The 27,670-nt window shown below is 38.5% G+C and overlaps 1 protein-coding gene across 3 annotated transcripts in view; it reads right to left on the bottom strand.

Annotated features, from left to right (window-relative positions):
- Positions 1 to 27,670, bottom strand: part of SLC44A5 (solute carrier family 44 member 5) — a 431,009-nt gene that overhangs the window by 345,017 nt on the left and 58,322 nt on the right. Inside the window, exon 2 of one of the 3 annotated variants that reach the window (XM_070786303.1) lies at positions 4,955 to 5,028. The exons of the other annotated variants lie outside the window; for them this stretch is intronic. Coding sequence (XP_070642404.1) covers positions 4,955 to 4,967 — 13 coding nt within the window. The 5' untranslated portion in view covers positions 4,968 to 5,028. The remainder of the gene's footprint in view (positions 1 to 4,954; positions 5,029 to 27,670) is intronic. 3 annotated transcript variants of the gene reach the window in all.

Here is a 27,670-nt window from a genome sequence, read left to right as displayed (position 1 = left end):
AACAGTCTTATGGCCAAGAACAACAGCAGGCTTGTCCATCTGTCCATCACCAAACTGAGTTGTGCCCACTAGTTATCAACAGGAGGTGGCCATGTGGGCATCACACTAAAATAGAAATTCTGTCATCAGGAAGATAAGGGAGAAAGGAAGAAGAGGATTAACTGCTTCAGAATCAATTTCTGGGTTAGAAGGATTTATACAAAGAATGCTGTTTGTTTCTTACTCATGGACTATAAAGCTTTTATTCATTCATTACACATTTTCTTGGTGCTTTTTAAAAGCTAGGCAATATGCTAGCCACTATGGATACAAAAAATAATTTCCTTTCTTTTTTTTAGTAATTCTGTTGCAGGACAGAGAAGTAAACAATTATAATACAGTAAGATGACAGCTAATGTATATACACGGGCCATAAGAACCCAAAGAAAGAAGTCATTATGTACACCAAAATATGGCAGCTTTACAAATTTGTGAATCATCTTAGCACATGCGTGTGTCATTCAGTCTTGCACAACTGTTTGGAACCCCATGGACTGTAGCCCACCAGGCTCCTCTGTCAATGGATTTTCCAGGCAAGAATACTGGAGCAGGTTGCCGTTTTCTACTCCAGGGGATTTTCCCAACTGGGGATAGAACCCATGTCTCCTGCATTTCCTGCATTGGCAGATGGATTCTTTCCACTGAGCCACCTGGGAAGTCCCATCTTTGCACAGGGGCTATACTAACCTTCTTTGTAATATTTCAGTGTCGTTATACATGCTACTGGAGTGAGAATAACCACAGAAGTAAAACAGAAAATCGAAGAATGAACAGATGGGTTTTGATCAACTTTGCTTATCTTAGGATATAAGGGAACTATTACTGCCCTTACCTTCATTTCTTAAAGCCTTTTCCTTTTAAAGTATGGGTGCATGATTAATTTTTATATAATTCTTAATCTTATTAACTCCATCTAAACATGTCCATTTCTATTTTCTATAATATCAGTATGTTTGAAAGTATGACCATTGGACAATATAGATATGGATATAGGTATAGATATATAGATACATACATATAGATACAGATATAGAAATAAATGTATAAATAGTTTCTTGGCTTCTGGACATACTAGTAAATTACACATTTCTTAAATTTTACAATGACACATTTTCAAGCAATTGCCTAACAGAAAAGTGAATATAAGGCATAGCCTTTATTGGCATTTAGCAAAATTAAAATGTTAATACAAATAAATCCTCAGTGGCTTTAAAACATACTGTAAAGATTCCTTTTCAATTGCAGAAATGAATCAGGAGTGACTTGAGGCACTCCCATTTAAGCTAAAGTATAAAGTCTGGATAAACTGTCAGCTTGAAAATCCCATTTAAACATCTACTGGCTTTGTTGCTCTTATATGCACTTGGAAACAAAATTTACAACAGTCTCAGACTGAATTTATTATTCATCTCTGAGGCAATTTTGGGTGCTATATCATTTCCCCAAGTCTCATCTTGGTTATCTCTCTAGCACCGGCATTCCTCTTTATTGCCCCTGAAGACATACATTGCCCTGGAGCCGCACGAGTAAAAATGATGGTGTTCCTCTCCCTGACCCTCCCCACAGGTACAAGAGCCCGAGGCACATCCTAAAATGTAGTGCTAGGCATGGGCTGCCATCTATGGGGTCGCACAGAGTCGGACACAACTGAAACGACTTAGCAACAGCAGCAGCAGCAGCATTACCTTGCCTCAGGTACTAGCACCAGGCCTAACCAGAGTCTGGGTCAGCCTTGAAGAACACACTCCAAAGAGAAAGAGTCACCACTGTCCCTGCCACTGTCCTGTTATCCTGCCTTGGTGGCTGCCGACACTGAAACGACTTCTGCCCTGGCTAACTCAAGAGCTCACAGTAACACTACCATTATTATGCATGAAACTGACAAGACATCAAAGTCCTAAACTTTATTTCTAATCTCTACTTCGGTCACATAATTAACCTTTTCCACATACCAAATTTTGAACCATAAAAAAGGCTGAAGAATTGATGTTTTTTGAACTGTGGTGATGGAGAAGACTCTTGAGAGTCCCTTGGACTGCAAGGAGATAAAACCAGACAATCCTAAAGGAAATCAACCCTGAACATTCATTGGAAGGACAGATGCTCTAATACTTTGGCCACCTGATGCAAAGAACTGACTCATTGGAAAAGGCCCTGATGCTTGGAAAGATTGAAGGAAGGAGGAGAAGGGGACGACAGAGGATGAGATGATAGGATGGCATCACCAACTCGATAGACATGAGTTTGAACAAATTCTGGGAGATAGTGGAGAAGGCAATGGCAACCCGCTCTAGTACTCTTGCTTGGAAAATCCCACAGATGGAGGAGCCTGGCAGGCTGCAGTCCATGGGGTCACTAAGAGTTGGACACGACTGGGCGACTTCACTTTCACTTTTCACTTTCATGCATTGGAGAAGGAAATGGCAACCCACTCCAGTGTTCTTGCCTGGAGAATCCGAGGGACGGTGGGGCCTGGTGGGCTGCCATCTATGGGGTCGCACAGAGTCAGACACGACTGAAGCGACTTAGCAGCAGCAGCAGTGAAGGACAGGGAAGCTTGGCGTGCTGCAGTCCATAGGATTGCGAAGAGTCAGATACAACTTAGCAACTGAACAACAACAACATTCCAAAATTTAGGTTGTAACTTCTACATAATGAAAACCACAATGCCCATATATAGATATTTGCTTATTGCTTTTCTTCTCTCCATCTATAAGTCTATATATGTAATTCCCGATCACTGTTCTCAAAGTGATTCTCATATTATGACACCTAGCATAACTTCACAGGTAATTTTATGTTTACTGAATATTTTCTATTGATAGTGGTGTCACTGGGGATGCTGTAACTTCTGTGTTCTACTCTAACAAGCATGCAAATGTTGTCCTATGGATGGAAAGTTTTTACCAAGATCTATACTCTTTTCTATGATTTTTCTGATCACATTTTTTAATCTATTACACATGTAAATCCTGCAAAAAAAATTGATTAGAGTTGAGTAATGACTCATGCCCAAGGAGTCTAACATAAATGGCAAAGAGAATGTCACTCATTAATTTGTCAAAGGCCTGCAAGTTACCTGACCCTAAATGAAGGCCAACAGAAACATCAATTAGAAGAAGTTTTAAAAAGCAGATATTACTGTGAAAAAAATGTTTTTTTTCTGATGGTGAAAGTTGTGATGCCTCTTCTAGTTTATGTAATTGCTAATATTCAGGAAGGGTGGTAAATACCAAATGAGCAACAAGGAAAAGAACTGGGTACCTGGACTTCCCTGTGATTCAGATGGTAAAGAATCTGCCTGCAGTGTGGGAGACTGGGGTTCGATCCCTGGGTCAGGATCTCCTGGACAAGGGAACAGGTAGCCACTCCAGTATCCTAGCCTGGAGAATTCCATGGGCAGAGGAGCTTGGCGGGTTATATTCCATGGGATCGCAGAGTCAGACACGGCTGGGCAACTGACACGTTCACTGTCACCACTCATCCTACAAGTACATCATGGTTCCAAAACTCTAGGAGGATGCCAGTTATGTGATTTTGAGGAACTGCTTTCCCTCAAACATTGTTAGACATGGTAGCAATGTCCTGCTGTTTACATGCCAGTATAAACCACAATATAGCTAAGGTATCACAAAACCCTAGTAATGCTATTTCAAATACACTTACACATTTGTAACCTACTTCTGAATTTCAATTTGTGAATAAAATACAAACTACTGTTTATTTACATATACATACTGATTCTCAGACACTGTGTCCATTTGATCCTTACCTTGGTCTAGGAGGTGACTGTTATTCTCTTTGACAAAGGAACAAATAAGCCTAAACAATGAAGTAATCTGCACCAGCATAAGAATGTTAATAATACTGTATATCTGCATAAAAGAAACTGTTCTTTAAATCTGTCATCTCCTACTTGAGGAACAATTGCAGTCCACACTCAGAGGGTAGAGGGTCCCCTAGGACATATTCATGGAGCAGGGGTCCGTGTCAGTGACGCCCACATACTACAATGTGCCTGCAGCCTTCAGGAGCCTAAGCAGATTTAGACACATTCTTGGGCCCATTTTTAGGTCTTGTTAGACCTTTAGATCCTATTTTTAATAACCCTTGTAATCTTTTTAAAATACTCAGCCAAAGATCAAAGCGGCAGCTTAGCTTTAAGCTACAAACTCTATATTTTTCATTTTAATTTGTACTTATACAACATTTTTTTCATAGCAATAAATAGATTTTCTTTCATGAGGGAACAAAATCTGCCCTTAAGGAAAACAGTAATCATTTTCAGCAAACATTTACTAAGTAACTACCTTTTTGAATGTTAAAGGCTAACCCTGAAGAAGGTAAAAAGATAGATAAGACCTGATCTTTCAATGCCAAGGGCTTAAAACCTAATTATGAAGACAGAAATAGTAGAACTCAGGGTCAAAATGTAAAGTGCTTCTTAGTCCCTCTAGAAGGAACAACTTCTGATATCAGGTTGCTTTAAAGAGCTCTGGCTTCCCAGTGAGAAAGGGGGCTGAGAAGAATAATCCTTCAAGAAAATGTCAAGGATTCTGATTCTAGCAATAACTCTTGAGGTGGAGGGAGTGAAGCAGGAGAAAGGGGGCAGTTTCAGAAGTGACTTAAGTTTGCCTGAGGATGTGCTCTTTATAAACCACAGAGCCCATATGCACCATGACTTCCTCAGAATCACAGCTATGGGGAGCCCCCAGGCATGGAAGGAGGATGGCCTGCATCTCAGAGGTCTTGAGAGGAAACCACTGAGAACCACAATGCTGCAGTGTTTCAGGCGCAGCTCCTAGTGACACCATACTATGTTTTCATTTTTCTATTTGTCCTTATTTAATATAGAACAATATTATTTTACACAGACATCTACATCAAGAAGGACTTAATTTGACTAGGTGGTTACCTTTGTCAGTCATTAAGAGGCTGTTGTTTCAGAAGACCTGAACCAGTGCAAAGTTGAGTTGCTTAGAACAGAGTCTGTGATAAAAACAAGTATAAAGATGGTTACCTACAGCAAATGATTTTAACTTATTAAAAACCAACCTTAAGGGAATACTCCCATAACCTACTATGATTTATGATTCCTAGAAATCTATGGCACCCCACTCCAGTACTCCTGCCTAGAAAATCCTATGGATGGAGGAGCCTGGTAGGCTGCAGTCCATGGGGTCGCTAGGAGTCGGACACGACTGCGCGACTTCACTTTCACTTTTCACTTTCATGCACTGGAGAAGGAAATGGCAACCCACTCCAGTGTTCTTGCCTGGAGAATCCCAGGGACGGGGGAGCCTGGTGGGCCGCCGTCTATGGGGTCGCACAGAGTCGGACACAACTGAAGCGACTTAGCAGCAGCAGCAGAAATCTAGAGAATTAGCCTAATTCTCTTCTAACATAAAATACTGCGGGTATCTACTCTCTTTTGAGAAGACTTCATTATCTCCTTTACCACTAAAATAAAATTATCAGTGCCACAGTCTCCTAAATCTATCTCCATCCTTATTTTTATTATCTACTCTCATAGTTCACATCCACCTGTTAAGTGCATCTCTAAGCAGTTGATACCTCTGTACTACCTTCCACCTATACGCACCCTTTTTCAGCAGATTTCTGCTTTTATGCTTAGCTGTCACACTGATCAACAAATTGCTTGTGGTAGATGGCATTTTTCTTTCGAGTTTAGCTTTTGTGTTGTTCTAATTTTAGGGAAAGGAGTGTGTGTGTGTGTGTGTGAGAGAGAGAGAGAGAGAGAGATGACGATGATGATGATATAGCATATAACTGGTAAAAATGTTAGAGAAAAGCATTTTTTAATGAAAGGGAAAAAACCCATTTCACCATGTAGAGATTACTACAAAGATTTTGTTGTTTTTCCTATCAGTCCTTTTTCTCTGTATGTTTTCTAACTTTTTATTTTGAAATAATTTTAGACTTACAAAAGAGCTGCAAAATAGTAGTGAGAGTTCCTGTATGCTCTGTCACCCAGTTTTCCTACTGATAAGTAAACTATGGTAATAGAAGATGTTATCAAAATCCTCTATGTATATTTTGACTAGGTGAAATCATACTTTTTGTTCACTGCTTCTTACATTTAGTATGATAGCACAGGCATTTCTATTATTTAAAATTTCTCAAAAACAACATTTTAATGACCAGGAAATGTCATTAACGTGTGTTAATCAACACACATTAACACTGTTGGATAGACAGATTGCTTATAATTTTTTTCTATTATTAAAAATTCTCATCAACACAGGTTATACATTTTAAAAACATCTACAAATTTTATAGGTCAAAAAATGGTCTCTCATTATAAATTACTTTTTAAATTACCAGGAAGGTGAACATTCTAAATGCTTACTAGTCATTTTTATTTCATCTTTTATAATTATTCATCTGGTTGTTTGCCCATGTACTCAGGGTGTCTGAATGCATTACTTACAAATTTGTGTAAAGCTTGCATATGAAGAATACTCAGCTTTCAACTCAAAGACTGCAAATATCTTTTACCATTTGCCTATTGCAGTTTATTTGATTTGTTTTCATTTTGATAATCCAAAACACTTTGCCAATTGAAAACAAAATATCTTCTTCTAGTAGCAATTTGTAATGGAAAGGCATTTTCATTCTCAAACTCTGATCCCCCAGCCACTAAGCAGCTGAAGATGTGCTTGTTGGGAATAATGGGAATTTCTTTCCTTAAAAAAGAGCCCATATATTATTCAAATTTGACAAAAGCTGCAAAAGGTTTTGCAGAAGGAATCCCAAGTTATTTTTAAACAAAAGGAATCCAAGTTTTTTTTTTTTTAATGCTATCTAATACAAAATAAGAACCGTTTCTGAAAGGTTTACTTTATATTGTATGTTCTCTGGCTTTAATTATTTTGTACTGTTTTAGTGTCATCAATATTCATAACTATATAATTAAACTCAAAGCTAATGCTTTATTATTACAAATTGAAAATCAGAAAGCTATATACACAACACCAACAAACTACTTGAGTCCCCAAAACAACCCAACCTTTCTTGTATCTCCTGCCTCTGTCCTTACTGCTCCCATTGCCAGGAATCTCTCTGCTCCATCCGTCCCACCCCCTCCACCAGATGGAAAACTCCTGGGCCTTGTTGTCATTTCCCTCCACCACACCAACCCCTCCTCCCGATACCATCATAATTATTGCATCTGTTCATCTATGTTTACTTTTACTGTCTAATATTAAATTTGTTTTTTATAGCTGTCCCCCCTTCCCAAGTGTCAGTGACCTGAGAACAAGAGAGTTAGTCATCACAGGAGCCCCAGCGTCTAGCAAAGGTTTTGAAATATAATAGGAGCCCTACTGATATCTACGAAATGAACTGAATTATCCACATAAGGTGACAATCTTCAGAAATAGTTATAAGAAGCTCAACCTTGTTTTCCAAATTCTACTAATAAATAATACTGCAAGTTCATCTACCAACTCTGCCATCAGCTCTGCCTCACAGAGTCTACAGTTTCACTTTGGCACTGTCCAGTGCTTTCTATTCACTGATAGTAACTCAGGAAGGAAAGAACACCTTTTCTCAGGCAGATTATTATTAATCGCTCTTTTTATTTCCTTAACTTTTTATTTTGAAATAATTTCAAACTTACACAAGAGTTGGAAGAAGAAAACAAATAACTGTTGTATACCCTTCAATCAAATTCACCATTACCACTTTGCCATATATCTCTTTCTATCCACATACACAAACACATGCACATCCACAAGATATTTTTCCTGAACCATTTGAGAATTATTTGCAGAATCATGCCTTTTTATCCCTAAGTACTTCATTCTTCTTTCCTAAGAACAAGGACATTCTCTACATGACCACAGATAAATAAACTAGCAACTGGGTTTGTCTGATGTTTCCACATGATTAGATTCAAGTTAAGCATTTTTGGCAAGAATACTATTGAAATGGTGTTGTGACTTTCTCAGTGTATCATGTCAGGAATCAAACTCAGTTTATTCCATCATTATGATGTTAACTTGGATCACTCAATAAAGTAGTGTCAAGTTTCTCCACTGTCAAGTTACCCTTTCTTGCTTTGTAATTAGTAGGTAATCTCTAAGGAGATACTCTGATGACACATAAATATCCCATTCCTCTTCAAGCTTAATACTCATGGATTATTCTTCTGAATCCATTGTTACAATAATGTTTGCAAAATGGCGATTTTCTGCTTCCATTATTCCTTCTACATTTGCTTATGTAGCCATTCTTTTCCTTAAATATCTTTTCCTTGAGTTGTGTTTTTATTCCTTACAAGTATGTCTAAATTCAAGACTTGTTTCAAAAATTATTTTTAGATTTTTAAATGTTACCACATTTTTCTTTAACTTTTCATTTTCAAAGCTACATGTTAAGAAGCCCAGAGCTGACATTTCATATTGCTGCACTTAACTATTTTTGTACTTCATAAAATTTGTTTAAGACTTCCAACTCTTTCTTCAAACTTCTAATTGTAATCCAAGACTAGATCTGTCTCATTACAGTGCTACCTAATCAGTCATGGAAAATGTCTAATTCCTGTCTAAGAATCTTGTTAACATATCTCTGGTTTGTACAGACTCATTTTTATCACATTTCATTGCACAGTGAAGAATAAGAAAGATTTAGTCTAATCCTGCAATTCAGGTACCAATAAACTTCTATTCTACTAGCTTAAGTTTGTGTTCAGACAAAAATCAAAATGAAATCCTCAGAGAATAGACTCATCTAATAACTTTAGTGGGGGGAAAAAAAAAAACTTTGGGAGCTTCTCTGGTGTGTCAGTAGTAAAGATTTCGCCTGCCAGTGCAGGAGACACAGGTTCGATCCCTGATCTGGGAAGATCCCATGTGCTGTGGAGCAACTAACCCATACACCACAATTACTGAGCCTGTTCTCCAGAGCCTGGGAGCCACAACCAGAGCCCACGTGTCTCAACTCCTGAAGTTCGCATGCCCTAGAGCTTGTGCTCTGCAACAAGCGAAGTCACATTAGTGAGAAGCCTGCGCACAGAATAGCTGCCCTTTGCCACAACTAGAGTAAAGCCTACTCAACGATGAAGATCAAATAAAGAAAATCTTAATACTTTGGATCTTAACTTTCTAAAGTTAGATGATTTTGTAAACCTATGCATTTACCTTTAAGTAACTACCATATTAAAAAACAATTTAGGAAATCCTGCTACTAAGTATTACTCAAATTCTTTTTTTCTGAAGTTATATCTCTAGCCTTAAGATTAAGGGCTATGTGTTCCGAAATATGCTGTTTTTTCAAGTCAAGCAGTGCCACTTTGAAAGGACCCACAAATACATATAACTTCAGAGCCAACATCAATTGTGTACAGTGAAAAAATCATTTGGAACTTGGAAACTATGGCATGGAGGATCATAGATTTTCAGATCTCGGTGGTCATATCCAGAAGGCAAGGGGACATGAGGTTATTTGGCCACAATCTATTCACATCAAGTAGATAAAGATGATGTATTAATTAAAAATGCTGAAGAGAGATTGATGATTTGAAGAGCATAGTCCCAGGCTGGTTTCAAGACCCAATTCTGATTTTAGACAGTTGATATTTAAGGAAATTTAGTCAGTTTGTTTAGAACTGACATCAAATTAACCATGCTCTTTTTTCCTGAACTCTGACTTTACATGCAGAGATTTTCCTCTGACTCCTTAACTAGATTCCCATCTTAGTTCATATTCCACCTTGAACCAATGACTGACCTGCTCTGTTGAACACTCACCTGCTGAGATTTTCAAATGTTAGCATAACTGAAGATCCTGTACCACCTAGCTCTTTTTTGTCAGTGTACCTCTGTTAGGGCTTCCCAGTTGGCACTAATAGTAAAGAACCTGCGTGTCAATGCAGCAGACATAAGAGACATGGGTTTGATCCCAGGGTCAGGAAGATCCCCTGGACGAGGGCATAGCAACCCATTCCAGTATTCTTGCCTAGAGAATCCCATGGACAGAGATGTCTGGCAGGCTACAGTCCATGGGGTTGCATAGAGGCGACTTAGCATGCATGCATACCTCTGTCACTAAACACTGAATTACTCTATCTTACATCCAACATCTGTGATCTTTCTCATTTATTCAAACATTTATGAAGTGCCTCTTCTATGTCAAGTAGTACACTAAGCACAGTGTAAATATTAATGATGAAAACAGGTACACTTTAATTCCTGACCTTAAGGAACTTTACATTCTGGTGAGGGTGACAGAGTAAAAAGAACGTTGTAATCGTAAGGTGGGAAACTATTAGAAGGAAATAGGGAATAACAGAGTTAGGGGAAAACCTCTCAGGGAAGGCAACATTAAGGATGGAGATTTGAAAGATGAAATAAACTAGCCATGTGAAGTACTGCAAAGAGCATTTCAGGTGTGAAATGCATAAAACAGTAGGTGTGAATACTCTAAACAGGCTTGAGAAGCTGAAAGAAATGGAGGCAAGCGCGGCTGCCACATATTAAGGGAAGAGGAAAGATGCTTAAATAAGAAAGAAGAGGCACAGCAGGAAGACCCTAGTGGGCCAAAAGAAAACATCTTGGGACTTCCCTCGTGGTCCAGTGGTTAAGAATTTGCCTACCAATGCAGCGTACATGGGTTCCATTCCCAGTCCAGGAAGATTCCAGGTGCTGCAGAGGAATTGAACCCATGCTCCACAAAAGAGAAGCCGCTGAAGCAAGAAGCCTGTACACGGTAACTAGAGAGTAGCCCCCCACTTACCACAACTAGAGAAAGTCCACGCACAGCAACAAAGACCCAGCACAGTCAAAAATAAATTAAAAAATTAAAATTAGAAAAATAAGCCACTTGGACTATGATATGATTGCAATAAGAAGCTACTGAAGGATTTTAAATAAGGATAACTACATGATTTTCATTTTTAAAAGATTAGTGAGTTGAAACAGGTGTTAAAACATGTTCACAGAAGTATTATTCATAATAGCCAAAAAGTGGAAACAATCCAAATGTCCATCAACTGATGAATAAACAAAATGTGATATATTCATACAATAAAATATTGCTCAGCCATAAATGGGAATTAAGGACTGATACATGTTCCATCGAGGATGACCCTTGAAAACATTTCTCACGAAAGAAGCCACACACAAAAGCCACAAATTTTTTTTTTTAAAAAAGGCCACAAATATGATTCCATTTACATGAAGTGTCCAGAATAGACAAATTCCTGAAGACAGAAAGCAGATCACTGGTGTTCAGGGGAAGAAGAGTGGAAAGTGTTTAACAGATCAGGGTTTCTTTTTGAAAGTGTTCTAGAATTAGCTAGTAGTGATGGCTGCAAAACATTGTGAATATATGAAAAGCCACTCAATTGTATACTTCCTAAATGGTTAAAATGACTGACTTCATGTTACATAAATTTTACCTATCTAAAGAAAAATACCACTCTTTGGACAATGCTTGGTTTGTGGGGTGGGGGGAGCCTAGCAACTGCAGGAGGTGGTCTGTAACTGGATTAGGGTGGCGACTGGAGAGGTGAAGGAAAGGGAAAAGATCCACTATGTATTTTGGAGGTAAAATTTACTGTATTTTCTGATGTGAGGAACTGAGAGTGGAGGGAGTGAAGAAGAGAAGGAAGGAAGGATAGAAGTAGGGAGAGAGAGAGAAGAACAGGAGGAGGGAGGGAGGGAGAGATGGAGGGAGGGACCTAGTACCCAGAGGTTTCAGACCTGGAAGAAGAATGTGTTTTAAGAAGAAATGAAGATGTCAACTTTGGACACCCTAACCTTGAGATGCCCCCAATCCACTGGTTTGGACTACCCACTTTCCAATGAATTATTTTTTAACATTTCTAAACTTCAGTTTCCTCATCTATATAAAACAAGAATATTAAGGGTTCATTGGAGATGGTTGTCATGAGAGTTAAGTTAGGTAACTGATATAAAGTTCTTAGCACAATTTCTAATACGTAATAAATCTTGAATCACTATCTGAGATTATCACTGTCATAATCTCTGTCCTGATTTTTATAATTAATCCATAAACTGCCTCTCTGTTCCTTCTTCTAGCACCTGCAGATGCGTGGCCCAAACTAGAGGACTTTGGGGAACAAAGTTTAAGGCTCTCCCTATCTATTTTCTCTTACTGTGCCTGAGTATACAACTGGCCGTGATTGTAGACAATATTGACTGAGGAATATGGTTGGGTAAAAATAATATTCAGATTCCTCAGCCAGGCAAGTATATTCCAGTGGCAGAGAAGGAACACTGAGCTCCAGTAACTGCATGACACTCTCCTTATTAAGAGCATCCAACTCACTTTCTTCTAATTTTTACTTCCTTGGCATCCTCCTGTCTTTAATTTCCCAAGTGTTCTTTTCCTCAGGGAATAAAAGGTTCTGACAAGCTGACATGAATATCTAGTCTACTTGGCAGTTAATTTCCTCATAGAGACTTGTAAATTGATGTCCTGATTTATAGTCAGACTCATAAGTTTGGTGAGAAGGGACCAATCTGCGTGGGCCTGTTAACCTCTGGATGACCACATAATAGCACACTTCCTGAACATGAGTGTGTGTGTCAGACTCTGCACAATGATGATCACTAAGGAAGGATACACCCTCTGACACCAAGCTGAAACAGCTAATCATACTTAATGATACAATGTTTCACAGTGTAGTTGTGAATATTAAATGAGTTAATAGATATTAAAGTACCTAACACATTTTAGATTCTCAATAAACTTTATTTTTCAACTCTTTAAGCCATATGCAACACAATGGGGAAAAGACTCATTTGAAAATTTTTTAGATGAACTAAAATGACCCTAAATTTTTCCCCCCACTCCATCCTATATATTTTAGTCCCTCAGTCATGTCTGGCTCTGCGCAACCCCAAGGACTGTAGCCCACTAGGCTCCTCTGTTTATGGGATTTCCCAGGCAAGAATAGTGGAGTAGGTTGCCATTCCCTTCTCCAGGAGATCTTACTGACCCAGGTATTGAACCCAGATCTCCTGCATTGCAGGTGGATTCTTTACCATCTGAGATACCAGGGAAGCCCTAACCCTTTCCTCTTAAAAAGAGTACTGGTTTTTTTTTTTTTTAGTGGCTTCTCATTTGTGCAACGATCCTTTTGCCATTGGCTGTCTTCATAGATATAATTCAGTGCTGCTTAGAAGATTCATGCAAATCAAAATTATACCTAAAAATAACCTTATATATTCTGAGGAATAATTTACAAGCTTTGTAACCTTGGACAAGTCACAACCTTTCTCTATGTCTGTGTCTCATAGACAGTAACTATGCCTTACCAGCTCTTCTTATAACATCTCTTGGTGTTCCTTCCATTTCTGAAATATATTTAACTATATTTACCACTGAATCCTCAGCACTCAGTACAAAGTATGTATTACTGACATGTATGCTGAATGATTGAATAGCTGTATTTTAAGGCTATATTTTCCTAACAACTTTCATAAATAAATCCAATGTTAACAATAAAGGAAATGAAACTCAGTCACTAACTTGCTATCCATAAAACTTTGAAGTTCTTATTTAAAGAAACATAATTTTAAAAATTCATTGATTGATGGTAAAGAACAGATTCTCATGGAAGCTTTTTAAATGCCAATCTTAACACCATTATAATGGGTGGGTAAGTGAGTAGGTGAATTGATGAACCAACTGATAAAATACCTTATTCATATAAAACTGCTGCTGCTGCTGCTGTCACTTCAGTCATATCCAACTCTGTGCGACTCCATAGACGGCAGCCCACCAGGCTCCCCTGTCCCTGGGATTCTCCAGGCAAGAACACTGAAGTGAGTTGCCATTTCCCTCTCCAATGCATGAAAGTGAAAAGTGAAAGGGAAGTCACTCAGTCATGTCCGACTCTTAGCGACCTCATGGACAGCAGCCTACCAGATTCCTCCGTCCATGGGATTTTCCAGGCAAGAGTACTGAAGTGGGGTGCCATTGCCTTCTCTGTCTTATAAAACTATATCCTGCTAAATTATTTAAGAGCATAAATTTCCAGGTCAGTTTTTTTTTTTCACTTCTCCCCACCTCTGAATGCTCAGAAAATCTTGTTCACAATAACTAATTCAAGAAATCTATCCCTCTGGATTTTTTGTCATGCTTAAGAAATGATGACACCCTTCAATACTGACTATCAACACAGTATATAAGAAGAGGCTCCATTTGTGGCTCTTTGATTCTGTAGTGGTATCTTTACTTTCTATATGTTAGCTTTACTTTACTATCTCACTCTTCCCACACTGATTAGAATAAAGTAATTATAAATAACTTTCCCATCCCTTTCACTTTTATTAATAAACAATTTCAAGCATGTAGAGGATCTTTAAAAATTCTATTTCAACTTATTACTGATGACATAATACATAAGTCTGAAAATCCACCTGAAAATTAATATATAAAGTCAAGAATAGAAAAACTTGAGCTTGCAGAAAACATTTTATTGCCTTTCCTAATAAACCTTATGTTTCCAGAAAAAGTATTAGAACTCTATTTGTTTTGTTCTTATATCCATAATCACTATAGACTAAATAAAATTATTTATATTGTCTAGACTTTAGCTTCCCTCAATTAAATGTAGTTCAATGGAATAAATATTATTGACTACCTGCTGGGAGCCAGACCCTATACCAGGTTCTTAGGAATCAAAGATTAATAAGACATTTTCTAATTCTCATGAAGTTCACAGCTTAATTAGTATATTGGTTTTTGTTTTACAAAACCTCAGCCTCATTCTCATTCCAATCAGAATTGCTCTACTTTTACCAGCTGCATATTTTAGGGCTTAATAAAGTACTGCCTTAAGATGTCTGGAAAAAAAAAATCACTGATCTGGAGGAAGTTATGGGCATTGTACTTGTTGTACAGGTAATAATTGTATTTTCTCAGCCTGGGTTCCTCAGAATACAGAACCTAAGACAAAGAAGTATGTTTCAGGGAACAAAATCTTGGGAAGAAGGAACAAAGAGGGGAAGGAAGGAGAGTCAGAAAAAGATTTATTATTGAATTGACTGGACACAGAAACAGAAGGTTGGATACTGAGTCTTATAGGAATACTAATAACCTCTCAGGAAAAGAAAGCACAAAGCATTTACCTGTCACGCGAGTGTATGTTCCTCGATTCTTTGTCTCATCACAACAAAGATTTGTCTCTTGAGGGGGAAATGTTAGGTAGGTAGAATAGGAAAAAGGAGTCCAAAATGGTGGTGGCTAAAAGACAAGGAAGGTCAAAGGAAGGTCCGAGGATCAGAGTGAAGACTTCAGAGAGAACAAACAGCACTCCTGGCTAAGCCCAATTTGCATAGGGCAGGCCCAGGTGGAGGAAAAAACATATAAAAGGAGGAGCCAAAGCGCTTTCTCAGGGACTCTCCCGCACGCGTGCGCTCTTTTCTTTCTCTGTCTCTCTCTCTCTCCTGCTATCTTCTAAATAAAATAGAGCTGTAACACTGATTTGCCAAAGAGCTGTAGCACAGTTTGTCCAAGACCCGAGAGCTGTGACACGCCGAGGGCTTTAATGTCCATTGCTCCAAATCTTTGTTGTGACGAGACAAAGAACTGAGGAACATACACTCGTGTGACAATTTCCTTTAGGATGGACCGGTTGGATCTCCTTGCTGTCCAAGGGACTCTCAAAAGTCTTCTCCAACACCACAGTTCAAAAGCATCAATTCTTCAGCACTCAGCTTTCTTTATAGTCCAACTCTCACATCCATACATGACTACTGGAAAAACCATAGCTTTGACTAGAGGGACCTTTGTTGGCAAAGTAATGTCTCTACTTTTTAATATGCTGTCTAGGTTGGTCATAGAGCAACTCAAGGAGCAAGCGCCTTTTAATTTCTAGGAGGTAACTTAGTACCAGAAAAAAAAGGTCGGGGCGGGGGGGGGGGATTTGAGTGATTTTTTTTTTTTTCACTAACATACTTGCTTTATTTTTTATTCTCTTTTTAAATTGAAAATGTGGTATGTTAAAATGATTTTTTAAAAGATGAACACTGAAAACTTGATCTCCTTCCCACCCTAGGTGTCCAGTCACCTTCCACAAAGATGGTCCCTTAATAGTATTTTATGGATCTTTCCAGAAATGCCATTTACTCTTTTAAGAAAAAATTTAAAAATGAGGGCATAACAAACTCAAGTTGTCCTGAATTTGTGAGGTCTTTCCAATATAAAGATGTTGTTTTTCTTTTGCTGTCAAAAAAGATCTAGTGATAGTCTGACACTGTAAATGTCCCTTTTCCCAATTACGTTTCACCACATGGTTTTGAGCGTGCATTGATAATCCTGGTATGAATCATTTGAGTGATTTTAAATGGAAAAGTGAATTTAGGAAAGGGTGTAAATGGAATAATTCTGATTAACATTATTATATTTGTGAAATGAGAAATGTGATGTATGTAAAGGATTTAGGAAACACAAAAAGGTAGAATATTACTTTTATTAACACACAGACTATGCTATGTTAGGATATATATATTGTCAGCCCTAGACAATCACTAAAAATAATAAAAGGTAGAGCTAAGATATCAATAGATGAAAAGACCCTGATGCTGGGAAAGACTGAGGCAAGAGAAGGGGACAACAGAGGATGAGATGGTTGAATGGCATCACCAAGTCAATGGACATGAGTTTGAGCAAGCTCCAGGAGATGGTGAGGGACAGGGAAGCCTGGAATGCTGCAGTCCATGGAGTCATAAAGAGTCGGACACAACTGAGTGACTGAACAACAAATTTTTGAATATGGTGCTAAAGAATGTTCTAATTTAATTATTTTATAGGTAGCTATCCAGTTTTCCCAGCACCACTTATTGAAATTACTGTCTTCTCCCCATTGTGTATTCTTGCCTCTGGGGTCATAGATTAATTGACCATAAGTGTGGGTTTATACCTGAGCTCTCTATGTTGTTCCATTGATCTATCAGTCTGTTTTTATGCCAGTACCGTATTGTTTTAATTACTATAGCTTTGTAGTATAAAACTCCTAGAGGAAAAAATAAGCAGAACACTCTTTGACATAAATCACAGCAATATTTTTGGATCCATCTCCTAAAGGAAATAAAAGCAAATAATAAATGGGACCTAGATAAACAAAAGCTTTTGCACAGCAAAGGAAACCACCAAAACAAAAAGACAACCTACTAAATGGGAGAAAATATTTGTAAATGATATGACTGATAGGGATTAATATTCAATATATATAAATGGTTCATACAATGCAACATTTAAAAAAATTTTTTTTAATGGGGAGGGAATTCCCTGGCAGTATAGTGGTTAGGACTCAGCACTTTCATTACCAGGGTCTGGGTTCAGTCCCTGGTCAGGGAACTAAGATCCTGCAAGCCATGCCACAGAGCAAAAAATTAAAAAGGAGGCAGAAGAACTGAATAAATATTTTTCCAAAGAGGAAAGCTGATGGCGAACAGACACATGAAAAGATGCTCAGCATCACTAATCATCAGGGAAATGCAAATGAAAATCACAGTGAGCTATCACCTCACACCTGTCTGAATGGCTATCATCAAAAAGAACACAAATAACACATATTGGTAAGGATGTATAGAAAAGGGAACTTCCACATACTAATGATGGAAATGTAAATTGGTGCAGTCACTGTGGAAAACAGTATGGAGGGTCTCAAAAATTAAAAATAGAACTACCGTATGATCTACCAATTCCACTCCTGGGTATATGTTTGAAAAAAAACAAAAACAATAATTTGAAATGATACATGCCTCCCCATGTTCATAGCAACATTATTTATTTGATAGACACTTAGGAAGCAACCTAAGTGTCCATCAAAAGATGAATGGTTAAAGAAGCTTTTATATATATATATATATATCACATTAATATACATATATACATAGATATATCACACACATATATACATACACACACACACACACAAACGTGTGTGTGTGTGTGTATGGCTCAGTGGTAAAGAAACCACCTGCCAATGCAAGAGATGCAGATTCAGTCCCTGCATCAGGAAGATCCCTGGAGAAGGAAATGGCAACCCACTCCAGTATTCTTGCCTGGAGAATTCCATGCGCAGAGAAGCCTGGAGAATTCCATGGGCAGAGAAGCCTGGGGGGCTACAGCCCATGGAGTGGCAAAAGAGTTGACCACAATTTAACAACTATACACAATGGAGTACTACTAAGTCAAAAAAAATAATATGTTGCCATTTGGAGCAACTCAGGTGAACTTGTGCCTTGTGGCTCAGTCAATAAAGAATCCACCTGCAGTACAGGAGACCAGGGTTCAGTCCCTGCATTGGGAAGATCCCCTGGAGGAGGGCATGGCAACCCACTCCAGTATTCTTGCCTTAAGAATCCCCATGAACAGAGGAGCCTGGTGGGCTGCAGTCCACAGGGTCACAAAGAGTCAGACATGACTGAATGACTACACACAAGAGTGAACGTGGAGGACATGATGCTAAGTGAAATAAGTTAGAGAAAAACAAAAACTACCTGGTATCACTTATATGTGGAATCTAAAACATACAACAAACTAGTGAACGTAAAAGAAGCAGACTTACAGTATAGAGAACAAACTAGTGGTTTGTAGCTTAGGGGTCTGTGAATGGGAGGTACAATCGATTGTGTGTAAGACAGGCTACAAGGATGTATTGCACAACGTGGGAAATATAGCCAATATTTTGTAATAGCTGTAAAAGGAGTATAACCTTTAGAAATTGTATAAAATTTTTTAAATTAAAAAAATGGTGACTTTTATTGTGTATGAATTATACATAGACAAAGTATATTTTCAAAAAGCAGCAAACAAACATCTCTCAACTTTCTTTTTGAATGAGTAAATGGTGATAATGAAGACAATACAGGAGGAAGAGAACGCCTGGGCTTCACCTAAGAGGGTTGTTTACATGAAGTACCAATTTGAAACTATACTGCTAGACTAGGGGCTGGGAGAGCAAAGACGAAAAATACACAGTTCCCCTACTTGAAGGACAAGAATAGTCTAATGGAGGATGTATGAAAACAACCTAGTTTAACACATTATGAGAAATGTTCCATTAGAGTTATAAACAAAGTGTTTCAGGACAGAGATACTTAATATTTTAATTTAAAATAATTAAAAATACTCAAAGTTCCTCATCAATAGGTAAAAACAAATGTCTGTGTATTCATACCATAGAATGCTATTTCAACAATAAAAACTATTGAACATGCAAAATCATGGATGAATCTCCAAATAATTACGATGAGTGGAAGAGGCCTGAATCATCCCTCTCAGAAAAAAAAAGGGGAAAAAAAGGACATACTGTATGGCTCCACTTATATAAAACTCTAAAAACTGAAAAATAATCTATAGTGATAGAAAGCATACAAGTGGTCATCAGAGGGGAGAGAGGTGGGAAGTGAAGGAATGAAGGGATTCCAAATGTATGTGACGAAGTCTTTGGGGTGATGGATATATTCATTACCTTGATTATAGTGATGGTCTAAACTTTAGACCACTCTTCCTCCAAATAGAATTAGTTTATACTCGAACTGGCTCAAAATTGGGAAAGGAGTGTGACAAGGTTGTATATTGTCACCCTCCTTATTTAAAGGGCTTCCATGATAACTCAGTTGGTAAAGAATCCACCTGCAATGCCGGAGACCCCAGTTCAATTCCTGGGTCGGGAAGATCCTCTGGAGAAGGGACAGGCTACCCACTCCAGTATTCTTGAGCTTCCCTTGCGGCTCAGCTGGTAGAGAATCCACCAGCAATGCAGGGGACCTACAGAAGACCTGGGTTCAATCCCTGGGTTGGGAAGATTTCCTGGAGAAGGGAAAGGCTATCCACTCCAATAGTCTCAGCTGGAGAATTCCATGGACTACAGTCCATGGGGTTGCAAAGAGTCAGATATGACTGAGCAACTTTCACTTTCACTTTATCCTTATTTAACTTATATGCAGAGTACATCATGTGAAATGCCGGGCAAAAGGAATCACAAGTTGGAATCAAGATTGCCGGGAGAAATATCAACAACCTGTTTTCACAGGTAATACATACATCCAAACTTATCATATCAGTCATTTTAAATATGCACAGTTCACTGTAGTCAGTAATACCTCAACAAAACTGTTCTTAAAAATGCTAAAAACAATCTTCAGAAAAGAAGACAAGATTATGATAAAGCTGCACTGAATTGCATATGATCTATTTTGTAACATAAATTTCTAACACAAATATAATGAAGAAAATATTCAGGTTGGAATAATGATGTTATATCTAAACCTTATTTAGTTTTACTCTGAGCCAGGCACTTTGCTGTGCCTCTCACTTAATTCATTTCATTCACATATCAATAGTATGAAGTAGGTAGTTTTAATATCCCCAAGTTATAAATGAGGAAACTGAGGACCGAGTTAGAAGTATGTTCAACTGGAATATAACAATCACTTTCAGCAGCTTAAACAATAAATGGTCATTGTTATTAAAAACAAACAACAACAAAAACAAGAGGGCTGGAGGTGGATAATCTGGTGTGTTTTGAGCTGCCAAGCCATGGGGTTACAAAGAGTCAGACACTACTTGGCAACTAAACCACAACAAAACAACAATGTGGACAAGGATATAGGAAGGCTGTTCTTCCTTCCACCCCAACATGCACCACTGTGTGACTACTGCCTCTTAGTTACATGGTAGCTTCTGCACTTTCAGGCATCAGAGGACTTCAGGCGGAAAGAAGCAAGAAAGAGTGAAGTGGGAAAAGACAGAAGGGTCTACTCACTGAATCTCCCAGCTTCCCCAGAGGCCCCACCCAGAGGCTTTTGCTTATTATTCGCCAGAATTGTGTCAAATGGCCACCAGAAAGCTGCTAGGAAGAAGGGGATTATAGATGGAGGCCAAAGGAGCAATTCCTGCCTTAAGTACTAAGAGGTGGAGACAACTTTGATCTAGACTTATTTCCCAAGCCTGTTTTTATATGAATAAAGTTGTCCATAAATTCTTCCCCAAAGGCATCTTAATATGACAAGCAAGGGGCAGACATTTCATCCTGAGGATGAGGACATCATAGGGTATGGAATACGGTACGCATGTAGGCATTGGTAAGTGACACATACATCTTTTGAGAGAGTAAACACAATTAAGGAAAAAGCTTTTCTGTTTTTCCTTAAGTGGAAGGAGTATGTGGAAGGAAGGAATGAAATACAGTGACCTATAGCTTAACTTTGCATACTTTCCAATCAATAGCTATACATCTTGTGGTTTCCTGTGATTTAGAAATTTCCAGTTTCCACATATCTCATACCTAGAAAGTTTTCTGGGGATCCATCAGGGCACTTTTAACATTCAACAAGTATTATTATCTAGGTGTAAAGAAGTGGCAAGACAGGCAGAATATCACCTCTAGGAAAATATTAATAACATTTTAAAACAAGGAAAGAAAAGGACGTGATTCACATTTATAAGCCTTAAGTGTTTCCACAATAACTGAAATCCAAACCAGACTTATTTATAAGTCCCAGCCACGAGGTCAAACCCATACACATTATGCACGCAGTGTGTGTCAGTGTTCCGGTCACCTGAACTGGATGTCACCCAAGAATTCAGTAGACAATAGACATTTTTATTGCTATTTATAAATCTATAAATATATAATCTGTGGTCAGTGAGTTAAACTAAGAATTCACTTTTTCAGTCTAAATTATTAAATTTTCATTATATATTAGCCCAAGCTTACCTAGTGGCTCAGTGGTAAAGAATCCACCTGCCAATATAGGAGACTTGGGTTCAATCCCTGGGTCAGAAAGATCCCCGGGAGAAGGAAATGGCAACTCACTCCAGCATTTCTGACTCAGAAATCCCAAGGACAGAGGAGCCTAGTGGGCTACAGTCAAGGCAGTTGCAAGAGTCAAATGTGACTTAGCAATTAAACAACAACAAATATATTAGCCTACTCCAAAAACATAAATTCAGCAGCCATTTATTGAGCACCTATGAGCCATGCATTGTGCTAGGTTCGGAAGTGAAATAAAGCAGAATTCCTGCTTTCCAAAAAAAAAAAAAAAATCACATATAATAGCAATTCAATGAGTATGCTGAGAGTGTTAGTCACTCAGTCGAGTCCAGCTCTTTGCAATCCCATGAATGTTATACCACCAGGCTCCTCTGTCCATGGAATTTTCTAGGCAAGACTACTAGAGCGGGTTGCCATTCCCTTCTCCAGGGTATCTTCCCGATCAGGGATTGAACCCGGGTCTTCTGCATTGTAGGCAGATTTTTTACTGCCTGAACCAGCAGGGAAGCCCTAAGTACTATGGTTCAGCTCAGTTCAGTCGCTCAGTCGTGTCCGACTCTTTGCAACTCCATGGACTGCAGCACACCAGGCCTCCCTGTCCATCACCAACTCCCGGAGTTTACTCAAACTCATGTCCATTGAGTCAGTGATGCCATCCAACCATCTCATTCTCTGTCATCCCCTTATCCTCCCACCTTCAATCTTTCCCAGTATTAGGGTCTTTTCAAATGAGTCAGCTCTTCCCATCAGGTGGCCAAAGTTTTGGAGTTTCAGCTTCAACATCAGTCCTTTCAGTGAATATTCAGAACTGATTTCCTTTAGGATGGACTGTCCCTTATAGTCCAGGGAACTCTTAAGAGTCTTCTCCAACATCACAGTTCAAAAGCATTAATTCTTCGGCACTCAGTTTTCTTCATAGTCCAACTCTCACATCCATACATGACCACTGGAAAAACCGTAGCCTTGACTAGACAGACCTTTGTTGGTAAAGTAATGTCTCTGCTTTTTAATATGCCTTCTAGGTTGATCATAACTTTTCTTCCAAGGAGTAAGTGCCTTTTAATTTCATGGCTGCAGTCACCATCTGCAGTGATTTTGGAGCCCCCCAAAAATAAAGTCTGTCACTGTTTTTACCATTTCCCCATCTGGTTTTAGAAAAGGCAGAGGAATCAGAGGTCAAATTGCCAACATCCACTGGATTATCAGAGAGTTCCAGAAAAACACCTGTTTCTGTTTTATTGACTATACCAAAGCCTTTGACCGTGTGGATCACCACAAACTGTGGAAAATTATGAAAGAGATGGGAATACCAGACCACCTGACCTGCCTCTTGAGAAATCTGTATGGGTCAGGAAGTAACAGAATTGGACATGAACAACAGACTGGTTTCAAATAGGGAAAGGAGTATGTCAAAGATGTATATTTGTCACACTGCTTATTTAACTTATATGCAGAGTACATCATGAGAAATGCTGGGCTGAATGTAGCACAAGCTGGAATCAAGACTGCTGGGACAAATATTACTAACCTCAGATATGCAGATGACACCACCCTTATGGCAGAAAGCGAAGAAGAACTAAAGAGCATCTTGATGAAAGTGAAAGAGGAGAGTGAAAAGGTTGGCTTAAAGCTCAACATTCAGAAAACTAAGATCATGGCATCTGGTCCCATCATTTCATGGCAAATAGATGGGGAAACAGTAGAAAGTACAAGGGTAGATGTATATAATTTGCACCACAAATGTCCTTCCAATTCTGATTTCTGTTTCCTTCACATTTTTCTTTTTCTTTTCTTTTTTCTTTTTTTTTTTTTTACTTCTCTAGAAGTAACAGCAAAATAGTTGAGCAAGATGTTCAAGTAAGAGCAAGAAAACTATAGTTTATGCCTGACAAGTTTTAGAAACATACTATCTAAAATTTCTATCACTTGATAAAATGTAACACAAATTTTCAAATTACTTTACCAAAGATTAAGTGTGTTGTTTCTGCAGACATATCAGTTATTTTCTGCTCCAAGTTTCAGACTACTGCCTAGAAACCAGCACAGATACTACATTTGTACTGAAACCAACAGAAGAGGGTATTCAAGACAAGCACAATTCACTGCCCTTTATCATCTATGAGCACAAAGGCTGCACAATGTTGAATTGCTCTTCCACTCAGAGAAAAGGAAACATACATATATAAACACTGCCTTAACAGTGTTGGTTGGTTAGCTGCTTTAAAACAAAAAAATGTAAAGATCATAGTCAAAGAAACCCCAAGCTTTATATAGAACTACAGGACATGAACTATGTACACATTCCTTCTATCATTAATGATTTTTTGATATTTCAATGTAGACCCTGAGACCTCAATATTTTTTTTTAATTTTTTGACTGCACCACATGGCATGTGGGACCTTAGTTCCCCAAGCAGGGATTGAGCCAACACCCCTGCAGTGGAAGAACAGAGTCTTAATCACTGGGCTGCCAGGGAAGTCTGAGACTTCAATATTGAAGCACTGTCATAAAACCAATACTGACTACTCTGAGAAAAACACATTCACATGTAATCAAACTCAACCAAAGAGAAGGAAAGTGCAGAGTGATCTCAGTCACACATTTCCCCCAAAATCAAAAGATAAAACAGATCATTATTATTATAATAACATAACTCAGATAATCTCAATGATAGCCACTCAAGAATTCCCAACTTTCCAGGCACTGTGCTAGATGTGCAGACATGTACTTTCTCACACAAAGTCTATTATCTATTGATAAGTCTTACAAGAACAAAACCATGAAAAAATAAGTGTTCTTAAAGTGTTAAAGTGAAATATACAGAAACTGTAGTAAATAAACAGTCCTTAATCAGTAGTCATTGTCTGACTCAAACAAGTGTAACAGGAAATCATGATACGCAGTTAGAGAAAAGAAAGCAGCACTGAAATAGGGTTTTAAATGATGGACAGGCTATGAACACAAAAAGTAGAATGGTTTAAATGCTAGGAATCACACAAAGAGCACAGAGTTAGAAACACACACAGATGGTAGGAATTGGGTAGGTTACAGAAAGGACAGTCCTGGTTTCCATGATCAGTTAGCATCAAGCACTGGGTATGAATGTTGAACAATTAAGTTAGATGCACTGAGTGCTATCCTTATTCATCAGAGGGCAAACAGAATGAAAACAACAATCACAGAAAACTAACCAAACTCATCACAGGGACCACGGCCTTGTCTAACTCAATGAAACTATGAGCAATGCCATGTAGGGCCACCCAAGATGGACGGGTCATGGTGGAAAGTTCTGACAAAACGTGGCCCACTGGAGAAGGGAATGGCAAATGACTTCAGTAGTTTTGCCTTGAGAACCCAATGAACAGTATGAAAAGGCAAAAAGATATGACACTGAAAGATGAACTCCCCAGGTTCATAGGTACCCAACATGCTACTGGAGAAGAGTGGAGAAATAACTCCAAAAACAAGGAAGAAACAGAGCCCAAGTGAAAACAATGCCCAGTTGTAGATGTGACTAGCAATGGAAGTAAAGAACAATGTTGTAAAGAACAATATTGCATAGGAACCTGGAATGCTAGGTCCATGAATCAAAGTAAATTGGAAGTGGTCAAAAAGGAGATGGCAAGAGTAAACATAGACATTTTAGGAATCAGTGAACTAAAATGGACTGGAATGGGTGAATTTAATTCAGATGACGATTATATCTACTACTCTGGGAAAGAATACCTTAGAAGAAATGGAGTAGCCATCATGGTCAACAAAAGAGTCCAAAAATGTAGTACCTGGATGCAATCTCTGTTCATTTCCAAGGCAAACCATTCAATATCACAGTAATCCAAGTCTATGTCCCAACCAGTAATGCTGGAGAAGCTGAAGTTGAATGGTTCTATGAAGACTTACAAGACCTTTTAGAACTAACACACAAAAAAGATGTCCTTTTCATCATAGGGGACTAGAATGAAAAAGTAGGAAGTCAAGAGACACCTGGAGGAACAGGCAGATTTGGCCTTGGAGTACAGAATGAAGCAAGGCAAAGGCTAACAGAGTTTTGCCAAGGGAACACACTGGTCATACCAAACACCTTCTTCCAACAACACAAGAAAAGACTCTACACATGGACATCACCAGATGGTCAACACTGAAATGAGATTGATTATATTCTAGGTAGCCAAAGACGGAGAAGCTCTATACAGTCAATAAGACCGGGAGCTGACTATGGCTCAGATCATGAACTCCTTATTGCCAAATTCAGACTTAAATTGAAGAAAGTAGGGAAAACCACTAGACCATTCAGGTATGACCTAAACCAAATCTCTTATGATTATACAGTGGAAGTGAGAAATAGATTCAAGGGATTAGATCTGATAGAGTGCCTAAATAACGATGGACAGAGCTTTGTGACATTGTACAGGACGCAGTGATCAAGACCATCCCTGAGAAAAAGAAATGCAAAAAGGCAAAATGGTTGTCTGAGGAGACCTTACAAATGGCTGAGAAAAGAAGAGAAGCTCAAGGTAAAGGAGAAAAGGAAAGATACACCCCATCTGAATGCAGAGTTCCAAAGAATAGCAAGGAGAGATGAGAAAGCCTTCCTCAATGATCAGTGCAAAGAAATAGAGGAAAATAATAGAATGGGAAAGACTAGAGCTGCCTTCAAGAAAAACAGAAATACCAAGGGAAAATTTCATGCAAAGATGGGCACAATAAAGGACAGAAATGGTACGGACCTAGCAGAAGTAGAAGATATTAAGAAGAGGTGGCAAGAATACACAGAAGAACTACACCAAAAAGATCTTAATGACCCAGATAAGCATGATGCTGTAATCACTCACCTAGAGCCAGACATCCAGGAATGTGAACTCAAGTGGGCCTGAGGAAGCATCACTATGAACAAAGCTAGTGGAGGTGACGGAATTCCAGTTGAGCTATTTCAAATCCTAAATGATGATGCTGTGAAAGTGCTGCACTCAATATGCCAGCAAATTTGGAAAACTCAGCAGTGGCCACAGGACTGGAAAAGGTCAGTTTTCATTCCAATGCCAAAGAATGTTCAAACTACCACACAATTGCACTCATCTCACACCCTAGCAAAGTAATGCTCAAACTTCTCCAAGCCAGGCTTCAACAGTACGTAAACCATGAACTTCCAGATGTTCAAGCTAGATTTAGAAAAGGCAGAGGAATCAGAGATCAAATTGTCAACATCCTCTGGATCATCAAAAAAGCAGAAGAGTTCCAGAAATAACATCTACTTCTGCTTTATTGACTCTGCCAAAGCCTTGACTGTGTGAATCACAACAAACTATGGAGAATTCATCAAGAGATGGGAAAACCAGACCACCTGACCTGCCTCCTGAGAAATCTGTATGCAGGTCAAGAAGCAACAGTTAGGACTGGACATGGAAAAACAGACTGGTTCAAAATTGGCAGAGGAGTACGTCAAGGCTGTATATTGTCACCCTGCTTATTTCACTTATATGCAGAATACATTATGCAAAATGCCAGGCTAAATGGAACACAAGCTGGAATCAAGACTGCAGGGAGAAATATCAATAACCTCAGATATGCAGATGATATCACCCTTATGGCAGAAAGCGAAGAATAACTAAAGAGCCTCTTGATGAAAGTGAAAGAGAATGAAAAAGCTGGCTTAAAACTCAATATTCAGAAAACTAAGATCATGGCACCTGATCCCATCACTTCATGGCAAACAGATGGGGAAACAATGGAAACAATGAGAGAATTAATTTTGGGGGGCTCTAAAATCACTGCAGATAGTGACTGCAGCCATCAAAGTAAAAGATGCTTGCTCCTTGGGAGAAAATCTATGATCAACCTAGAGAGCA

The sequence above is a fragment of the Bos indicus genome, chromosome 3 (assembly GCF_029378745.1).
Source record: "Bos indicus isolate NIAB-ARS_2022 breed Sahiwal x Tharparkar chromosome 3, NIAB-ARS_B.indTharparkar_mat_pri_1.0, whole genome shotgun sequence".
In the NCBI taxonomy this organism is placed as follows: Eukaryota; Metazoa; Chordata; class Mammalia; order Artiodactyla; family Bovidae; genus Bos; species Bos indicus.
The sequence above is the reverse complement of the archived record's forward strand: the minus strand, read 5'-3'. Positions and strand labels throughout refer to the sequence as shown.